At 37.6% G+C, this 17546-nt stretch overlaps 1 protein-coding gene across 1 annotated transcript; it reads left to right on the top strand.

Moving 5' to 3' along the window:
* Nucleotides 1–13847: 13847 nt before the first annotated feature.
* Nucleotides 13848–14399, top strand: LOC130841869 (ferritin heavy chain-like). The gene has a single exon (XM_057718465.1). It carries the CDS (start codon nucleotides 13848–13850, stop codon nucleotides 14397–14399), a length of 552 nt encoding a protein of 183 aa, XP_057574448.1.
* Nucleotides 14400–17546: the final 3147 nt, after the last annotated feature.

The following is a 17546-nucleotide window of genomic DNA, read 5'->3' as shown; positions in this document are numbered from 1 at the left end:
GCCATGATGGCTGCTGGAGGCTGCAGGCTCACGGGCGGGGGGGGGGGGGAGGAGGGGTGGGGGGGGTGGGGAGGAGCCCCGCACATAGCCTCTCCCTCTCTTTCAGCGCCTCTGCAACAGGCAGTGGAGAGACGCCCTGCAGGCCAACTAAGGTGCTCAGGGATAACAAGCACCCTCAGACACTCGGGCGGGGCTAGATTAAAACCCTTTGCAACACCAGCAGCAGGGAGGCTGCTGAGAGGAAAAAAAAAAAAAAAAACAACAGCAACAAAACAAAAAACCCGAGAGAGGCCCAACTCTAAGACTTTCTGTTTACGCCTGAGCCACCAGCGTCCCTCTGCAACAGGCACCTCCAAGTCCGACTGAAACAACAGTGCGCCACTGCTCACTCACTCCCAGGAGAAGGAGCCACTATTGTACCCTCTCCCTCCCCACACACCGACGTTTACAGACGAACAATAAAGGAACCTCTGCTGGTCACAGAATAACGCAAAAAAACCCAAGGCAAGGAGAAGGACACTTACAGCTGAGACCCTAAGGAAACAGAAATAGTGGTATTAATACCTATTGAACTGGTCCATTCTGGGATCAGTTCTGGATTTTTTTTTTTTCTTTTTCTTTTTCTCTCTCTCTTTTTTTTTTTTCTTTATTAAATACGGTCTTAGCCCTAAGGGATCTACAAGTTTTATAACATAATTTTTTAATGATATTTTTTATTCTTTTTTTTCTTTTTGCCTTTTTATATACTTCTATATCGAGCTAAGTTTTTGGTAGTATGGACAATATATCTCTCATACTTTCCTTTCATCCCAATCTTTTATACATTTCTATTCTTTTCTTTTTATTTGCATATTTCCAACCACAGTACGCTCTTCTGTTTCCCTTTCTTCCAGCCTTTTTAAGTTTATTTTATCTTAACATACTTATAAGCAACACTATCGGTCTGCTCAGACTCCTTGCTCTATTCTCCAGATGACGCACTGCCTTGGTATTTAATATTAGGCTTTTGTCTTTATCTTAGTTCTTAGTACAGTTGTCTAATTACATTCTGAGAATCACCATTCTCTCTGGTGGTACTCTGGCTCTTTTCTATATTTGATCCTAGCTAACAAAATCTCCCTGGATTAATGTTTGTATGTGTAAGGTGTTATTTGTTTGTTTGTTTGCTTTTGCTTTTGTCTCTGATTTGTTCTGTTTCAGTTGTCAATTTCTGTTGGGTTTCTCTTTGAATATCTGATAGCACACTGGGGTTCTGTCAGGTCTTTCTAGAGCCTTATGTCCTAACATGTTCAGTAATTGTGTGTCTTATACATGTATGTGTTTCCTAGACTTAATATTCGTTTAGTCCAATAGTTGGACATTAGTCTGAGGCTTGGACAGTCTTCTATAAACACCTCTATCGCCAGGACAAGCAACCCCAAAAGTTTAGACAACCATGAGGAAACAAAGAAACACCATGCAGGCAAAGGAGCAGGAAAAAAACCCATAACACCAAATAAATGAGGAGGAAATAGGAAAAATGCCTGAAAAAGAATTTAGAGTAATGATAGTAAAAATGATACAAAATCTCGATAACAAAATAGAGAAAGTACAAGAAACAGTTCATAAGAACTCAGAAAAACAAACAGCAATGGATAACAAAATAACTGAAATTAAAAATACTCTAGATGCTATAACCAGCAGAATGACTGAGGCAGAAGAACGAATAAGTGAGTTGGAAGATAGAATGGGGGAAATAAACGCAAAAGAGCAGGAAAAAGAAAAAAGAATAAAAAGAATAGAAGACAGTCTCAGAGACCTCAGTGACAACATTAAGCGTACCAACATTCGAATTATAGGCATCCCAGAAGAAGAAGAAAACAAGAAAGGGTCTGAGAAAATATTTGAAGAGGTTATAGTGGAAAACTTCCCCAACATGGGAAAGGAAATAATTAACCAAGTCCAAGAAGCACAGAGAGTCCCATACAGAATAAACCCAAGGAGAAATACACCAAGACACATATTAATCAAAGTAATGACAATGAAACACAAAGAAAAAATATCAAAAGCAGCAAGAGAAAAGCAACAAACAACATATAAGGGAAAACCCATCAGGATAACAGCTGACCTTTCTACAGAAACTCTGCAGGCCAGAAGGGAATGGCAGGATATACTGAAAGTCCTGAAAGAGAGAAACCTACAGCCAAGAATACTCTACCCAGCAAGAATCTCATTCAGATTTGAGGGAGAAATCAAAAGCTTTCCAGACAAGCAAAAGTTAAGAGAATTCAGCACCACCAAACCAGCCTTACAACAAGTGCTAAAGGAACTTCTCTAAGTAGGAAACACAAGAAAAGGAAAACACCTACAAATACAAACCCAAAACAATTCAGAAAATGGTAATTGGAACACACATGTCAATAACCACTTTAAATGTAAATGGATTAAATGCTCCAACCAAAAGACACAGACTGGCTGAATGCATACAAAAACAAGAGCCTTCTATAGGCTGCCTACAAGAAACCCACTTCAGACCAAGGGATACATATAGACTGCAAGGAAAAGGATGGAAAAAGATATTCCATGCAAATGGAAGTCAAAAGAAAGCTGGAGTAGCAATCCTCATATCAGACAAATTAGACTTGAAAGTAAAGACTATTACAAGAGACAAGGAAGGACACTACATAATGATCAAGGGATCCATTCAAGAAGAACATATCACAATGGTAAATATCTATGCCCCCAATATAGGAGCACCTCAATACATAAGGCAAATGCTAACAGCTATAAAAGGGGACATTGACATTAACACAATAATAGTGGGAGACTTGAACACCCCACTTACATCAATGGACAGATCATCCAAACAGAAAATCAATAAAGACACACAAGCTTTATATGACACATTAGACCATCTCGACTTAATTGATATTTATAGGACATTCCATCCAAAAACGACAGACTACACTTTCTTCTCAAGTGCACACAGAACATTTTCCAGGATAGATCACATCTTGGGTCACAAATCAAACCTCGGCAAATTCAAGAAAATTGAAATCATATCAAGCATCTTCTCAGACCACAACGCCATGAGACTACATATCAATTACAGGAAAAAAACTGCATAAAATACAAACACATGGAGGCTAAACAATTCACTCCTAAACAACCAAGGAATCACTAAAGAAATCAAAGAGGAAATCAAAAAATATCTAGAAACAAATGACAACGAAAACACAACAACCCAAAACCTATGGGACGCAGCAAAAGCAGTTCTAAGAGGGAAGTTTATAGCAATACAGTCCTACCTTAAGAAACAAGAAAATTATCGAATAAACAACCTAACCTTACACCTCAAACAACTAGAGAAAGAAGAACAAAGAAATCCCAAAGTGAGCAGAAGGAAAGAAATCATAAAGATCAGAGCAGAAATAAATGAAAAAGAAAGGAAACTATAAGAAAAATAAATAAAACTAAAAGCTGGTTCTTTGAGAAGATTAACAAAATTGATAAACCATTAGCCAGACTCATCAAGAAAAAAAGGGAGAAGATGCAAATCAACAGAATTAGAAATGAAAAAGGAGAAGTAACAACGGACACCTCAGAAATACAAAACATCACGAGAGACTACTACAAGCAACTATATGCCAATCAATTGGATAACCTGGAAGAAATGGATACATTCTTAGAAAAATACAATCTTCCAAGACTGAACCAGGAAGAAATAGAAACCATGAACAGACCAATCACAAGTACGGAAATTGAGGCAGTGATTAAAAATCTCCCAAGAAACAAAAGCCCAGGACCAGATGGGTTCACGGGCGAATTCTATCAAACATTTCGAGAAGAGTTAACACCTATCCTTCTCAAACTCTTCCAAAATATTGCAGAGGGAGGAACACTCCCAAACTCATTCTACGAGGCCACCATCACCCTGATACCAAAACCAGGCAAAGATGTCACAAAAAAAGAAAACTACAGACCAATATCACTGATGAATATAGATGCAAAAATCCTCAACAAAATACTAGCTAACAGACTCCAACAGCACATTAAAAAAAATCATACACCATGATCAAGTGGGGTTTATCCCTGAGATGCAAGGATTCTTCAATATACACAAATCAATCAACGTGATACATCATATCAACAACTTGAAGGATAAAAACCATATGATCATTTCAATAGATGCACAAAAAGCTTTTGACAAAGTTCAACATCCATTTATGATAAAAGCTCTCCAGAAAATGGGCATAGAAGGAAATTACCTCAACATAATAAAAGCCATATATGAAAAGCCAAAAGCCAACATCGTTCTCAATGGGGAAAAACTGGAAGAATTCCCTCTAAGAACAGGAACAAGACAAGGGTGCCCACTCTCACCACTATTATTCAACATAGTTTTGGAAGTTTTAGCCACAGCAATCAGAGAAGAAAAAGAAATCAAAGGAATCCAAATTGGAAAAGAAGAAGTAAAATTGTCACTCTTTGCAGATGATATGATATTATATATAGAAAACCCTAAAGATTCTACCAGAAAACTGCTAGCACTAATTGAAGAGTTTAGTAAAGTAGCAGGATACAAAATGAATGCACAGAAATCTCTTGCATTCCTATACACTAACAACGGAAGAGCAGAAAGAGAAATTAAGGAAACTCTCCTATTCAACATTGCAACCAAAAGAATAAAATACCTAGGAAGAAACCTGCCTAAGGAGGCAAAAGATCTGTATGCAGAAAACTTTAAGACATTGATGAAAGAAATCAAAGACGACACAAACAGATGGAGGGACATACCATGTTCCTGGATTGGAAGAATCAACATCGTGAAAATGTCTGTACTACCCAAAGCAATTTACAGATTCAATGCAATCCTGATCAAATTACCAATGGCATTTTTCACAGAACTAGAGCAAGAAATCTTACGATTTGTATGGAAACGCAAAAGACCCCTTATAGCCAAAGCAATCTTGAGAAGGAAAAATGGAGTTGGTGGAATCAGGCTTCCTGACTTCAAACTATACTACAAGGCCATAGTGATCAAGACAGTATGGTACTGGCACAAAAATAGAAAGGAAGATCAATGGAACAGAATAGAGAACTCAGAAGTAAGCCCAAACACATATGGGCACCTTATCTTTGACAAAGGAGGCACGAATATACAATGGAAAAAAGACAACCTCTTCAATAAGTGGTGCTGGGAAAATTGGACAGCAACATGTAAAAGAATGAAATGAGAACACTTCCTAACACCATACACAAAAATAAACTCCAAATGGATTAAAGACCTACATGTAAGGCCAGAAACTATAAAACTCCTAGAGGAAAACATAGGCAGAACACTCTATGACATCCATCAAAGCAACATCCTTTTTGACCCACCTCCTAGAATCATGGAAATAAAATCAAGAATAAACAAATGGGACCTCATGAAACTTAAAAGCTTTTGCACAGTGAAAGAAACCATAAACAAGACTAAAAGGCAACCCTCAGAATGTGAGAAAATAATTGCCTATGAAACAATGGACAAAGGATTAACCTCCAAAATATACAAGCAGCTCATGAAGCTTAATACCAAAAAAGCAAATAACCCAATCCACAAATGGGCAGAAGACCTAAGTAGACATTTCTCCAAAGAAGACATGCAGATGGCCAACACACACATGAAAAGATGCTCAACATCACTAATCATCAGAGAATTGCAAGTCAAAGCCACAATGAGGTATCACCTCACCCAGTCAGAATGGCCATCATCACAAAATCTGGAAACAACAAATGTTGGAGAGGGTGTGGAGAAAAGGGAACTCTCCTGCACTGTTGGTGGGAATGTAAGTTGGTACACCTACTATGGAAAACAATTTGGAGGTTCCTTAAAAAACTACAAATAGAACTTCCATATGATCCAGTAATCCCACTCCTGGGCATATACCCAAAGAAAACCATAATCCCAAAAGAAACTTGTACCATAATGTTTATTGCAGCACTATTTACAATAGCCAGGACATGGAAGCAACCTAAATGCCCATCAATAAATGAATGGATACAGAAGATGTGGCATATATATACAATGGAATATTACTCAGCTATAAAAAGGGATGAGATGGAGCTATATGTAATGAGGTGGATAGAACTACAATCTGTCATACAGAGTGAAGTAAGTCAGAAAGAGAAGGACAAATATTGTATGCTAACTCACATATACGGAATCTAAAAATGGTACTGATGAACTCAGTGACAAGAACAAGGATGTAGATACAGAGAATGGACTGGAGAACTCGAGGTATGGGAGGGGGCGGGGGGTGAAGGGGAAACTGAGACGAAGCGAGAGAGTAGCACAGACATATATATACTACCAACTGTAAAATAGTCAGTGGGAATTTGTTGTATAACAAAGGGATTCCAAGTCGAGGATGGAAGATGCCTTAGAGGACTGGGGCGGGGAGGGTGGGGGGGATTCGAGGGGGGGGGAGTCAAAGGAGGGAGGGAATACGGGGATATGTGTATAAAAACAGATGATTGAACCTGGTGTACCCCCCAAAAAGAAATTATACCATTCTAACCCTAATTATAAAATACAGAATTTATTCTATATTAATAATCATATCTCTTTATAATTAATTTGCTACATATATATGCATACCACAATCCACATTAAGGTCCAAATTTTAGCAAACATTCACATTAGCTATCAAAGCCCAATATGTATGTACAAATGTGTGCATTCTATACATACATACACACACTGTGGTTTACTAAGATGTTGCTAAAGGTATCACAAAATGTGAATTGATATGTCATTTTGTAGAGAGTTCTAATATTATGTTATTACCTGTTTCCTCTTGCTCATTTTACAGAGCAGTATTCTTTTGCAAGAGGATAGTCTGAGGGATGCTCTAAATCATCCAGCTATGAAACAGAGTTTTATAAACCCAAGTATCCCATACAGACATTTACTCCAATGAAGTGGTTTAATTCAAAATGTAATCTAACACAACATGCTTAAGAGCCTGGCTAGGAAAAGCAATACCATGGTTTATAGAATAAAGTCTCTGGAAAGACAGGAAGTGGACTCTTGGCTCTGCATAAAATCCTGTTAATCCTATTTCCATTCCCCCCTCCTACATTTGTAACCACTGAATAAACTGATTGGTTTTTTTTATCTTGTAGCTGCAATCTCTGTAGACAAATTGATTAAAATACTTACATTGATGTGATCAATATGTTTATCAATCAATAATGATCCAGGAATTGATTTTTATAATTTGAGGAATTCTGCACCTTGATTCATTTATATGCTATTGTCCTTCTTCTAAAAATTAGGGATTGTTAACGTGGAAAATTAAAAAAAAGAATTAAGGGGGAAGGGTTACGTAGGGAAAATTGCAGTTCTCTACAGCATAACTGAGGAATACACATGATTAAGGAAAAAAGTGATAATTTGCAGGGAATAAAAGCATGGATAATTGATAGAGAACTCGTGAAATAGGGAAGCAATTGTAAATAGATTATTGTGGACATGGAACTGACATTTCCAGTTATCATTACTGTTTTTTGTCCTTGACAGTTAAGATCTGAGGAATGTTAAGCAATGTTTCGATAGCTGCATGTATAAGAAAATAATATTCCTGCCACCAGAGGCTGCTCTAGTATACCTTTCCCTTTCTACTCCAGGCCACGGACTCTACCACACAGACACTCAAAGGGAAGAGTGCTATCTATCCCTTAAAATTCTGTCAGTAGTTCTCTTCTCCTCAATTCCCAATTTCAATAGCCTCCTCCCTTTCTAATGGGCTGACTTTGGCCTCACCTTCCTTCCCAAATAACCAGTTACTCCACAACAGATCAGCATTTCACGTTCTATAAAGGAATGCTAGCTTTTATCTTAGCGTTCTATACATATATACACAAACACACACACATGTATATAATGTATAAATTCATATTACCGCCAAATGATTTCAAAGAATCAGCACTTTTCTGACAGAAGAAAATCAAGGGATTATATTACTAATGGAGAACTGAGTCATACAGCTAACAGTATTTGGCAGATTATTAATGAGCCTTTCATCATGGGTTGTTTGTCATTTATGAAATCAGAACTTAAGAGCATCATCTAAATTAGCAAAAGCAGGTTGATAATCTTTCTATTTAAAGAATATATGCCAATCTTTTAATTTACTTTACAATAAATGAGGTTTAAAATCATTTGGGCAGAAAGTTACTAAATATCAGATATTTCCTAGAGATTTGAAACTGCCTAAATAGGTTTAACTGAACTTATAGTCAGATATATTTGGAAAATGGCAAAAGACTTCAAGAAAATAAGTCAAAAGGGCATTGTTTATTTTTCATGTATGAACTGAAATATGAAAAGCTCAGAGGAAAGGTAATAAATGTGAATAATACACAGGAAACACTTTAAAAGATATTTACTTTGGAAATAGTGTTTTTCACTGAGTTTTAACATTGGTTGGTTGAGGTCATTATCATATTTTAATAAAAAAGGAAATCAGCAACTAAGTCATTGAGAGTATGGAATAAAAGTTTAGAAAATTGAAATGTGAAAACACATTACTCATGTCAAATTATGAAGAATAATGATCAAATTAAATACAAGCTTATTAACATGTTGGGTTAATAGTATAGTAAGGTATGGAATCATGAGGAACATTTTATAAGGATTATACTTTTTTCCTAACTTGTTTGGAAAAACTTACACTTGATTTTAGTAAAACAAAGTATCTACAGCTTCAACCAAGACACTCTGGATTTCTAGGTTGCCTAACACCATTCCATCAAAAATGTTTTCCCTAAAGCTAATTGCTATGTAGGAAAAGGCATGAGAACATCTGTAGCAATTTCTGTATCTGTGACAATAGTAGTAAAGATTTCAAACAAAACATTATTGAGTATATATGAAAATTTCAAAATATATATACATACTCTATTATCAACTCATTAACATCTAATTTTACATTGGCCATATATACATTCTGTCAGTGAACAAAGTGAACTGAAACAGACTCTAGGGCCCATGAGATTAAAGTCAATGCCTGTTGCAATCATACAGCATTTAGCACAAAGCCAGAATATATTAGGTCCTAAATAGTTATTGACTAGATATATGGTGTGTTTATGCCATTCTAACTCAGTGTTCTCTACCTGCATTGGTGAATTCCACGGATCTGTTCTTATGTTTACATCCAAATAAAAAATTACTGGAAACATTTTCAGAATTATCTTGATCTCTCTATAGCTCAAGACAGCTGCACAAACTCAGTGTCCATGCCTGCATGTGTGTTTTGAATCACGTTGAGTGTGACTGCTGCTAGGCTGGCATGTCCCAGTGTAAAAAAGACAACTGTCCCATGTCCACCCATATAGTCACATTTTACCAGCTGTAAACACTGAAATTTCCTTTAAAAGTGATGAGTGGGAAGTGAAAAATATTTTAAAAGAATGAAACTTCAACACCTTCAGTTATTGAAGTTATTGAAACTTTTAATGGTACTTCATGAAATCAATGAACTACATCAAAATTACTTTAGTTTTCACAAACTAATAAAAAAGAACACGGACAGACAATATTTGAATGATGACTTCTACTACCTGAAAGAAAAATTACATTATGAATCATCATATGAGCTAAAGTGTGTCATGGCTTCAGTAAAGAAGGGTGGTAGAGAAGTGAGATGTTTCATGTATGTTGGGGTACAGGCATGGAGCACTCAAAAGTAAACTTGCATCTCGTCAATCAGATATGTTCTCAGTGAGAAGTGACTGTTTAAGAGAAAAAGCACAATCTGATGCATAATTTGAATTTCTTAATTTTGATTTTAATAGTTTTATAGTTGTATCTGCATATATTTACAAAATTGTTAGGTTTACAATTATAAAAGCATACCAATTTTTACACCTGGTTTTATGTTTATGCACAGTAAAGTAAAATTATAATAGTAATTTATCACCATTGGGTGTCTTTGATTTTTTCTTCCTTCTAAAGGAAACAGAGTTTAAATATATATTCAACATCCACTCCCACTCATTTTTTTAATTTGGAGAAATAATGAAACTAAAGCTTTTAATAGGCCACTCAATATTTTAATTTATATTTTTGAACCACTACTATGTGAAATTCAGCATCACAAGTTAAAGTCTTTGTTTTAAAGGAGATCACGGTTCAGACAAACTTTCCCAAACTACCTAGAGAAGAATCCAGTTTAGAATGTCACTCTCTATTTATAAGATGTGTGTTTGATTATGTTACATACTCTAATTCACAATTTCTTTACCTGTAAAATATGGGTAATAATAATCAAATTTAATTCAGTATCTGTAATAATGAGGTAATACAGAGTGAACAGCCCAGAGATATATAATATTGATGTATCACTTTTCACTACCCCTCATTAAATGATTTATTTATACATACGTGTACACACACACACAAAACACAGTGAGATAAGCCACAAACTGTTGCTAGTTATTGTCCACTTCCTTAAGATTATATCATTGATCCTACTCCATGTATCAATTTTTAAAGAAGGAATTATATGAAACATTTACTAGCACTTAGCTACAAAACAAATACAAATATGAGGAGCTTATAGAACAAGTTTTTATGTTAGTACCTATAAAATACCTGTCATATAACAGGTGCTCAACAGAAATATACTGAATGAATGAATGAGAGCTAATCATTGACATGGAGTCAGAATTTATTGTCTAATATCCATTGTGTAACTATTAGTTTTGTAACATTTTTAAAATAATGAAGGGAACTGCAAGTCAAAACAGAGTTTTTGCAGATTATAGCAGGAGAATTTTTATTTGTTGACTCTGCATTTATTATGAATAATACTGTGATAGTTAATTTTATACGTCAACTTGAAAGGGCCAGGTGGTACCCAGATATTTAGTCAAATATTATTGTTTGTACCTGAAAGGGTGCTTTTCCATGAGACTGACATTTGAAATAGTAGACTAAAAACAGACAGCTTTCCTTAAAGTAAGGAAAGCCTCATACAATCATTTGAAGGCCTGAATAAAATAAAAATGCTGACCTCCCTCTGAGTAAGAGGGAACTCTTCTTACCCGACTGCCTTGGAGCCAGGACACTGGGTTTTTTGTGCCTTCGATTTGAATTTCCTGGGTCTTGAGCTTCCTTGTCTTTGGACTGGACCTACACCATGGATTCTCCCTGGGTCTCAAGTATGCCAACTGCAGATTTTGAGATTTGTCAGCCTCCATAACCACATGAACCAATTTCTTATTTTATATAATATATAAATATATCTTCTATTGGTTCTGTTTCTCTGCAGGATCCTAACATAATACCAACAATGACCACAAACATTTCAAAGAAACCTTCATCTTATAGTCCTATATTCATATTTTTAAAAACAGTATCTTAGCACAGACCAAATTATAAACTATAAAATTTGTTTATCAAATTTTAAAAATTTTTCTAAAAATGATCTGCTCTGAAATTTTTACTCTGTGTTTATATTTAGCTTTATATTCCTCATTAAAGAAAAACTGGATGGAATGCATTTGTTTATACATATGCATATTTCCTTAATGGAAATCTGAGGTTCCAGTCCATGCTAGTTTATTGATTTCTCTTAGAAAAGTTAGATTTTAAACCTTAGGTTTCTCTTAGTTATAATAAGTATTTTACCATTATCTTCTACCTTAGGAAGTAATAATGAGGAATAAAACATCTGAGAAACACCATTATCACCCCTTAGTACACATGTAATCATTCAATAATAGTATTTTAATATTTGAAGAGTAAAGTTGCTGTGATTAATTATTAAATAATCTTGGAACATGAGAAATTGTTGTAGAAACAAGATTTCTATTTAAATAGATTCTTACAGTGAAGTCTACAATGAAATCTGCCAAGGAAATTCTGAAAGACTACAATTTTATTAACACTAAACACTGGTGTTAAGCAAACATAGAATACAATTTTATCTCACTGAGAAACTGATCATGTAGTTCTTTTCCATCTCTAATGCATGATTCTATCACTAAAATCAACTTATCGAATAGACATTGTTATTCTATTTCTTTACAGACTCAACAATTAAGTTGAGCCTCTAAAACTGCTTAGATAAGTTTACAATGCGACATTTGATATTTTATCCTTTGCTTCCTTCATAAACAATGATTATAGAATACCATGAGCTTTAGAAGAGAAATAAAGAGAACCCCCCTCAAAAGAGTACATTAATCAAAGTCACGGTAATAAAATCTTAAGTGAAAATAGCTATTTTATCCAAAAACTTTAAAACCATCTGCAAACACTCAGAACAGACTATCACTCTATCTTGTACCTTGAGATCAGAGACCATGTTTGATTCTTCTGTATATCTCTAGAGTCAAACAGCGTCTGGCACATATTTGGAGTACTGTATATAAATGGCTCAATTAATGTGATGCACAAATAAATTAATTATATACACCTAGACTGGTCATGTCTTCCACTATAATATGCTTAACTTCTAAGAATATATTGACTTTAATTTCATATACATGAGTAATATCTTATACATATTTACTTGAGACAATAAAGGGAGAAAAACAGCCTTTTTTGTTTGTTTTGTTTTGTTTTGGTCTGCTTCTCCACTACAATACAAATCTCATGGGAACGAGACTTTGTCTCTCTTTGTTACTAATATATGCCCAAATCGCAGACCAGTGCCCGCGCCATATTAGGTAATCAATAAATATTGTTGACTGAATGAATGAAAGACCATTTGAGATCAATGGTATTTCCTACCACTGTGGCTCATTCCATACAACATAATTGAGGGGTTAAAAAAAAATGCTTGCTGAGCGGCAGCGAAAGGACAAATGAGGTTGGAGAGGATGAATACATCCACACGGTTAAGTTCTTTCTCTAAGAATGCATGTAAGCCTTTGGTTTCCTGACAGAGAAAAGACAAGTCTGCACTTACCCAAGAGGAAGGAACCTGGTAAGCCAGGTGAAAGGGGCTGTGTTTCTAGGACTGTGCGGAAAGCTTAAGAGATGAGAAAGAGAACAAAGGGAGCAAAGGCCAAGTGCAAAAGGAGCGAAACCTGGAGAGGTGTAAAGAGTCACAGACTTTGGAGGTGGTGCTCTGCTGTCAGAAAAGTGTGAACTTGACCAGGAACAGAAAGAGAAAAGTGGAGATCACCAGCGTGAATAAGGTCCAGGGACCCAGTGAAGAGGCTATCAGAAGCGTCACGAGCGTGGTGCTGAAGTCACTGAGGAGAGCTGCCCTCAAACAGAGCTCTGGGGTAGTAAACAGAACCTGTGATACCACCAAAGGACTGTTTAATGACACAATCACATTAGGGTACTATTCAGAGAAGTTGCGCAAAGAAATCACGCATGTGATTAATTCAAAACGGTGGCACTTATATTCGTGAAAAATGTTTGTAGTATTAGGCCAGACGCTCAGCGCAGTCTCCGTGCCTCACCCAGGCCCGGATGGAACCTGGGACACAGCGTTCAGGCCCTGCCCTCCGAACGCTCCGCCCCCCTCCCCCCCCCCCCCCCCCCCCCCCCCCCGGCTTTAACGGATTTGGAACCTCCTCTCCCCCCCTCCCAAACCCAGTAACGGATCCTCCTTCCGGTTCATCCCAGAGCCCACAGCCTAGCCCCGGAGCCCACCCTGGGAGCGCCTCGAGGACCCCGTTGCCGCCGCCACTGCCTCCGCAGGTCGCAGCTTCCTGCCAGGCCAAGGAGGCGGCCACCCTCCTAACCCACTCCGCGAGCGCTCCGAGGCCGCCGCCGTCGCCGCTGACCCGTGGCCCCAGCTTCCTCGCCACCTCAGCCTTGGCCCTCACGCCCACCGCACCCGCGCCGCCCGCCCGCCATGTTGCCCGCACCAGCCTCTCAGGTGCGCCAAAACTACCACCCCGACTGCGAGGCCGCCGTCAACAGTCAAGTCAACCTGGAGCTCCACGCCTCCTACGTGTACCAGTCCATGGCCTTCTACTTCGACCGCCACGACGTGGCCTTGAAGCACTTCGCCCGCTTCTTCCTGGTCCGCTCCCAGGAGCAGAGGGAGCGAACCAAGGGCCTGATGCGCCTGCAGAACCGTCGCGGGGGCCGTTTCTCTCTCCGAGACATCAGGAAGCCGGAACGCAGCAATTGGGAGAGCGGCCTCAGGGCCTTGCAATGTGCCTTGCTCCTGGAGAAGCGCGTCAACCAGAGCCTGCTCGACCTGCACCAGCTGGCCACCGACAAGAGGGACCCCCAACTGCGTCACTTCCTGGAGACTCACTACCTCAGCCGGCAGGTGGATTTCATCAAAGAGCTGGGGAATCATGTCACCAGCCTGAGCAAGATGGGGGCCCCGGATGTCGAAATGGCAGAGTACCTCTTTGAGAGGCTCATCCTGGGTGACGGCGACAAGAAGAACTGAGCCTGGACTGGACTTCCCCGGGGGTGACCGCCCAAGGTCACCATGCCTGCCATGCAGACCACAAAATTGCTCTTGCATAAAATAAAAAGTTCGCTTAAGTTTTTTTCTTCCAATGTTACCATTTCTTCCAATAAAGCTATTGGTTCATATATAAATAAAGGTCTCTGGTTGATTCATGTGTGCAAATCTCTCATTTTTTAAGTTTTGAAACAGGTATCCAGGAGTCTCTCTACCCACCCATGTCCCACACGTATGCAGTTCAGGATCTCCACAGAGGGAGGGAGAAGGTGTTCCATGGAGCCCTGGAAAACACAAAATCAATCTTCCCCTAATAAGTAATGGGGGTAATATGGGGGTAGACTGGGGTAGGGTGGGGTGGGGTGAGGTAGGGCCCTGGTGAATGTGGTGCATGTGCATAGTAAAAGTATAGAAACATCGCCTGAAAATCATGATTGCAGTTGCCTCTGTGGAAGAAGTGAAGGGAATGGGATTGGGCAGGGATTAATATAAAGGGGGTCTTCAGTTTCATCTGAAATGTTTATGTTCCTTATATTATGCAAATACTAATGGTTAAGTATGAGTAGCAAGGGGGGCGGGGCTTGGAAGTCAACGGTGGAGTATCTCTTTGACAAGTTCACTCCTGGCAACAGTGATAATGGAAAAATGAGTGCTAGGCTGGCTTGCCCATAAACACGTCGGTGACTTCCCATGGTCACCAATGTCTGGATGCATGCATCCACTTATGTATGGTTTCTTTCCTTTTAATTATACATATATATATATACACACATACATACACATATATGTATATGTATGCATGCATATATATATACTTTTTTTTTTCCAACCAGAGGCAGAGTTCACTTCAAATCTCTAGACTAGATTCTGAATGTTTGCTTAGGAAGACACCCTTTGCTGAAAAGCAGTTCAGTGATCACATTACTGGAAATGATATAGCTGCTTCATAGACCTTTCCTGAGCCTGGCTGTATTTCTGTCCTTGGGTTTCATATATCCAACTTTGATTTAGTTTTTGTTATTTGCTACCAAGAGAACCTAAGCTAATATGTCTTATTATCAACACACCTTTACCAGCCTCCGCTGCAATTATTTACAGTAGAGTAAATAGCTCTTCTAGGGTAGTAAATGGCATTTTTCTCTTTACCCCTACTACAGAGTCCACTGAAAGGAAAAAGGATCAAAGGGTGGAAGGGTTCAAATAAAAACGATTGCCCGAAGGTAAATACAGAATACTGAAGGCTGCTATTACATGGTTCCCTTCTCACCTGAAAGTGTTTCCCTCATAATGAACAGAATTTTAATTCCTTAGACCAGCCTTCCCAGGACTGTATTCAGTATCAGCCAGTGCCACAAAAACATTCGCTAGTGTTCAGTGGAAAATTTGTATTAATCAAATTAGCAGTATTTTTTGTTTTGTTTTTTCAGTTTTTTGTTTACTCTAGGAATTTTATGTCTGATGTAAAAAATATACATTGTGAATTTATAACATGGAGATAAAATATTCAGTGTTTCCCAAACATTCTGATCATGGGATTCTTTTCCTACCAAATCTCACAGAACAGTATTCCAAAGAAAATAGCTTTGGAAAGAATGTTAAACGTACCATCGTGTATTGTTACAGAAGCACATACCTGCTAGCTAAACCTCATTCGCTCTCACTTACAGGTCATTATGAGAAACTGGAACCTTTGCTGTGAAGGTTCCCGCACAGTAAGTTTTAGGACAGTAATTATAATGCAGGGCCCTCACCATGTGAGTGGGTAGATATCACACACATCCATTTTGTTGCCTGATAGGTAACTCCCAACACTATATCTTTCCGTCTATTCTAATTTCCATTTCTAAATGAATGGCTTCTGGGAATGATAACATTGATATTTCTCTAGCACTTATATCAAAGTTAAGAGAAAGTTCAAGTGTGCTAAGTAGCTAATATTCTTCACCTCTCTCTACCTATGTATTCATTTCACCAGCAGCAGAATTCTTCATTTATTTTCCAGACTAGATTGCTGAATTTTGCTCAGTAATACACCTTTTGGTCAAAAGCAGTCTGTGCCTGCATCTTTTTGAAAATAAAATGACTGTTCCTCTCACTAAAGCATGTTGAAATTTCTCAGAATTCAGACATTTAACTATAAGAAAAAAAATACGGCATACATGCTACAATGTATTTTATTAATTAACTCCAAGACTGTTAAATAAATACATAATGAGTAATGTGCTTAATGTGTAGCATTTTTTTCCTCCAATAGAGATGATCAACATTATCCACATCATTATTTGATTTTTGAATGAGCACCTTATTGCAATGCATTCTTCTTAAGGTTCAATAGAGGACCTATCAAGTTTCTCTCCAGTCCTAAAATACATGATGCAATTCTATAAATTGAAACTGCATTATTCCCAAACAATAGTGGGCATGAGACAATATCAAAAATCTTGCATATTTTTTCATTTAAACGTGTTCCCACAACTACTCTCAGGTATCGTGACACCTCCAATGACTTTGATAATGTGTCTATTTTATTCCCAGGCAGATTCAACATAATACAAAAACTATTATTTTCTCAATATGGAAAATATTCTATCACTTTAACAGATGATTATATTAGGCTGGAAAATAGCAAGGTGCTTAAAGTAAGCTTCTCAACAAGAATACTATTTCCAATCTGGCCCATCTTATTAACCACAGCTTTCATTTGTCTACTGTTTGGCTGCTTACTTCGATTCAACAAGTATTTATTCTTAATAAATGAGATTGTTCTGGGGAATCAAAGTTAAATAAGACATGTACTTGGTCCAGTAAAACTAAATACGTTAGCATTTTGCCAATTTTCTAAAAGTAAAATACAAGTCCAACATGAGATTATTTTAATAATCAATTAAGTCAAGAATATAGCTAGGGAGTGTTTTCATTTATTACTCTCCATTTTATCTTTATAAAGAGGTATGCTACCCAGTCGTTCAACAAACTCACAAATGGGAATGCAGCAATTTTTAATAAGTACGAGGAATAACGAAGGCCAGTTATTCTTCCTCTCAGAATGGTAGACTCTAAACGAATCTAAAGCATCATCATGACAATCATCTGGGTAAATTATGCTGTTGAAATAATATGTTAAGGAAC

Source organism: Hippopotamus amphibius, chromosome X, assembly GCF_030028045.1.
Source record: "Hippopotamus amphibius kiboko isolate mHipAmp2 chromosome X, mHipAmp2.hap2, whole genome shotgun sequence".
Taxonomy (NCBI): Eukaryota; Metazoa; Chordata; class Mammalia; order Artiodactyla; family Hippopotamidae; genus Hippopotamus; species Hippopotamus amphibius.
The sequence above is the reverse complement of the archived record's forward strand: the minus strand, read 5'-3'. Positions and strand labels throughout refer to the sequence as shown.

Bases quoted from the DNA above. Each gene is read 5' to 3' on its own strand.
- LOC130841869 (XM_057718465.1), top strand. From the start codon at position 13,848: ATGTTGCCCGCACCAGCCTCTCAGGTGCGCCAAAACTACCACCCCGAC.